Source organism: Corvus brachyrhynchos, unplaced genomic scaffold (assembly GCF_000691975.1).
Source record: "Corvus brachyrhynchos isolate BGI_N302 unplaced genomic scaffold, ASM69197v1 scaffold2880, whole genome shotgun sequence".
NCBI classification, from domain to species: domain Eukaryota; kingdom Metazoa; phylum Chordata; class Aves; order Passeriformes; family Corvidae; genus Corvus; species Corvus brachyrhynchos.
This window is the reverse complement of record NW_008235842.1, coordinates 1-1725: the sequence shown is the minus strand read 5'-3', so window position 1 is coordinate 1725 and position 1725 is coordinate 1. Positions and strand designations below refer to the sequence as shown.

At 51.5% G+C, this 1725-nt stretch overlaps 1 protein-coding gene across 1 annotated transcript; it reads left to right on the top strand.

The window, feature by feature from the left end:
* Positions 1 to 6: 6 nt before the first annotated feature.
* Positions 7 to 1667, top strand: LOC103611935. The gene is made up of 2 exons (XM_008629505.2): positions 7 to 236; positions 412 to 1667. The coding sequence occupies exons 1-2, from the start codon at positions 40 to 42 to the stop codon at positions 539 to 541; spliced, it is 327 nt and encodes a 108-aa protein (XP_008627727.2). The 5' UTR covers positions 7 to 39; the 3' UTR covers positions 542 to 1667.
* The last annotated feature ends 58 nt before the right edge of the window (positions 1668 to 1725 follow it).

Below are 1725 nucleotides of genomic sequence, written 5' to 3'. Positions count from 1 at the left end.
CCCGCCCGCGGACCGCTGGCCCCGCAGGTGGTGGACATCATGCGGGTGAACGTGGACAAGGTGCTGGAGCGGGACCAGAAGCTCTCGGAGCTGGACGATCGGGCGGACGCGCTCCAGGCCGGAGCCTCCCAGTTCGAGACCAGCGCGGCCAAGCTCAAGCGCAAGTACTGGTGGAAGAACCTCAAGGTACGGGGGGGACCCGAAAACAGCCTGAAATGGCCCCAAAATGACCCAAAATGGCCCCAAAAGAGCCTGGAATAGCCCCAAAAAGCCCCAGTACTGGTGGAAGAACCTCAAGGTACGGGGGGGACCCGAAAACAGCCTGAAACGGCCCCAAAACGGCCCCAAAATAGCCTGGAATAGCCCCAAAAAGCCCAAAACGGGCGCAAAATAGCCTGGAATAGCCCCAAAAGAGCCTGAAATAGCCCTAACTAACCCCAAAATGGCCCAAAATAGCCCTAAATTAACCCAAAAGAGCCTGAAATGGCCCCAAAAAGCCCCAGTAGTGGTGGAAGAACTTCAAGGTACAGAGGGACCCTAAAACAGCCTGAAATGGCCCCAAAATGACCCAAAATAGCCTGGAATAGCCCCAAAAAGCCCCAAATGGCCCCAAAATAGCCTGGAATAACCCCAAAAAGCCCCAGGAGTGGTGGAAGAACCTCAAGGTACGGGGGGACCCTAAAACAGCCTGAAATGGCCCCAAAACGGCCCCAAAATGGCCCCAAAATAGCCTGGAATAGCCTCAAAAAGCCCCAAATGGCCCCAAAATAGCCCTAAATTAACCCAAAATAGCCTGGAATAGCCTCAAAAAGCCCCAAAATGGCCCAAAATAGCCTTAAATTAACCTAAAATAGCCTGAAATGGCCCCAAAAAGCCCCAGGAGTGGTGGAAGAACCTCAAGGTACGGGGGGACCCTAAAACAGCCTGAAATGGCCCCAAAACGGCCCCAAAATGGCCCCAAAATAGCCTGGAATAGCCTCAAAAAGCCCCAAATGGCCCCAAAATAGCCCTAAATTAACCCAAAATAGCCTGAAACAGCCCCAAAAAGCCCCAGTAGTGGTGGAAGAACCTCAGGGTACGGGGGACCCCAAAATACCCCCAAATTACCCCAAGATAGCCCCAAAACAGCCCCAAAACAGCCCTAACTAACCCCAAAATGACCCAAACCAGCCCTAAAATAGCCCCAAAATAGGCCTGAAATAGCCCCAAATGGCCCCAGAATAGCTCTAAATTACCCCAAAATGACCCAAAATAGCCCCAAAATTACCCCAATATGACCCAAAAAGCCCCAAGTTCAAGTGCAAGTTCTGGTGGAAGAACCTCAAGGTACAGGGGACCCCAAAACACCCCAAAAATAGCCCCAAAACGGCCCTAAAATAACTCCAAATAGCCCAAAATAGCCCCCAAAAGCCCTGAAATAGCCCAAAATAGTCCTAAAACAGCCCGAAATGACTCCAAAATGACCTCAAATAGTCCTAATATGGCCTGAAATAGCCCCAAAACAGCCCCAAGCAGGTCCGAAACACTCCTAAATACCCCAAAACCAGCTCAAAGCCACCCAAAACAGCCTCAAAATAGCCCAAACCAGCCCCAAAAACCCCTCAAAGAACCTAAACCAGCCCCAAAAGAACCCAAAATACCCCCAAAACAGCCCCGAACCCCTCAAACAGCCCAAAACGGCCCCAAGACAGCCCCAAATTCCCTAAAACACCCCAAAAACCCCGA

Coding starts and splice junctions, on each gene's coding strand:
- LOC103611935 (XM_008629505.2), top strand. CDS start 40: ATGCGGGTGAACGTGGACAAGGTGCTGGAGCGGGACCAGAAGCTCTCG. Junction 237..411: donor TGGCCCCAAAATGACCCAAA/ATGGCCCCAAAA, acceptor AATAGCCCCAAA/AGAGCCTGAAATAGCCCTAA.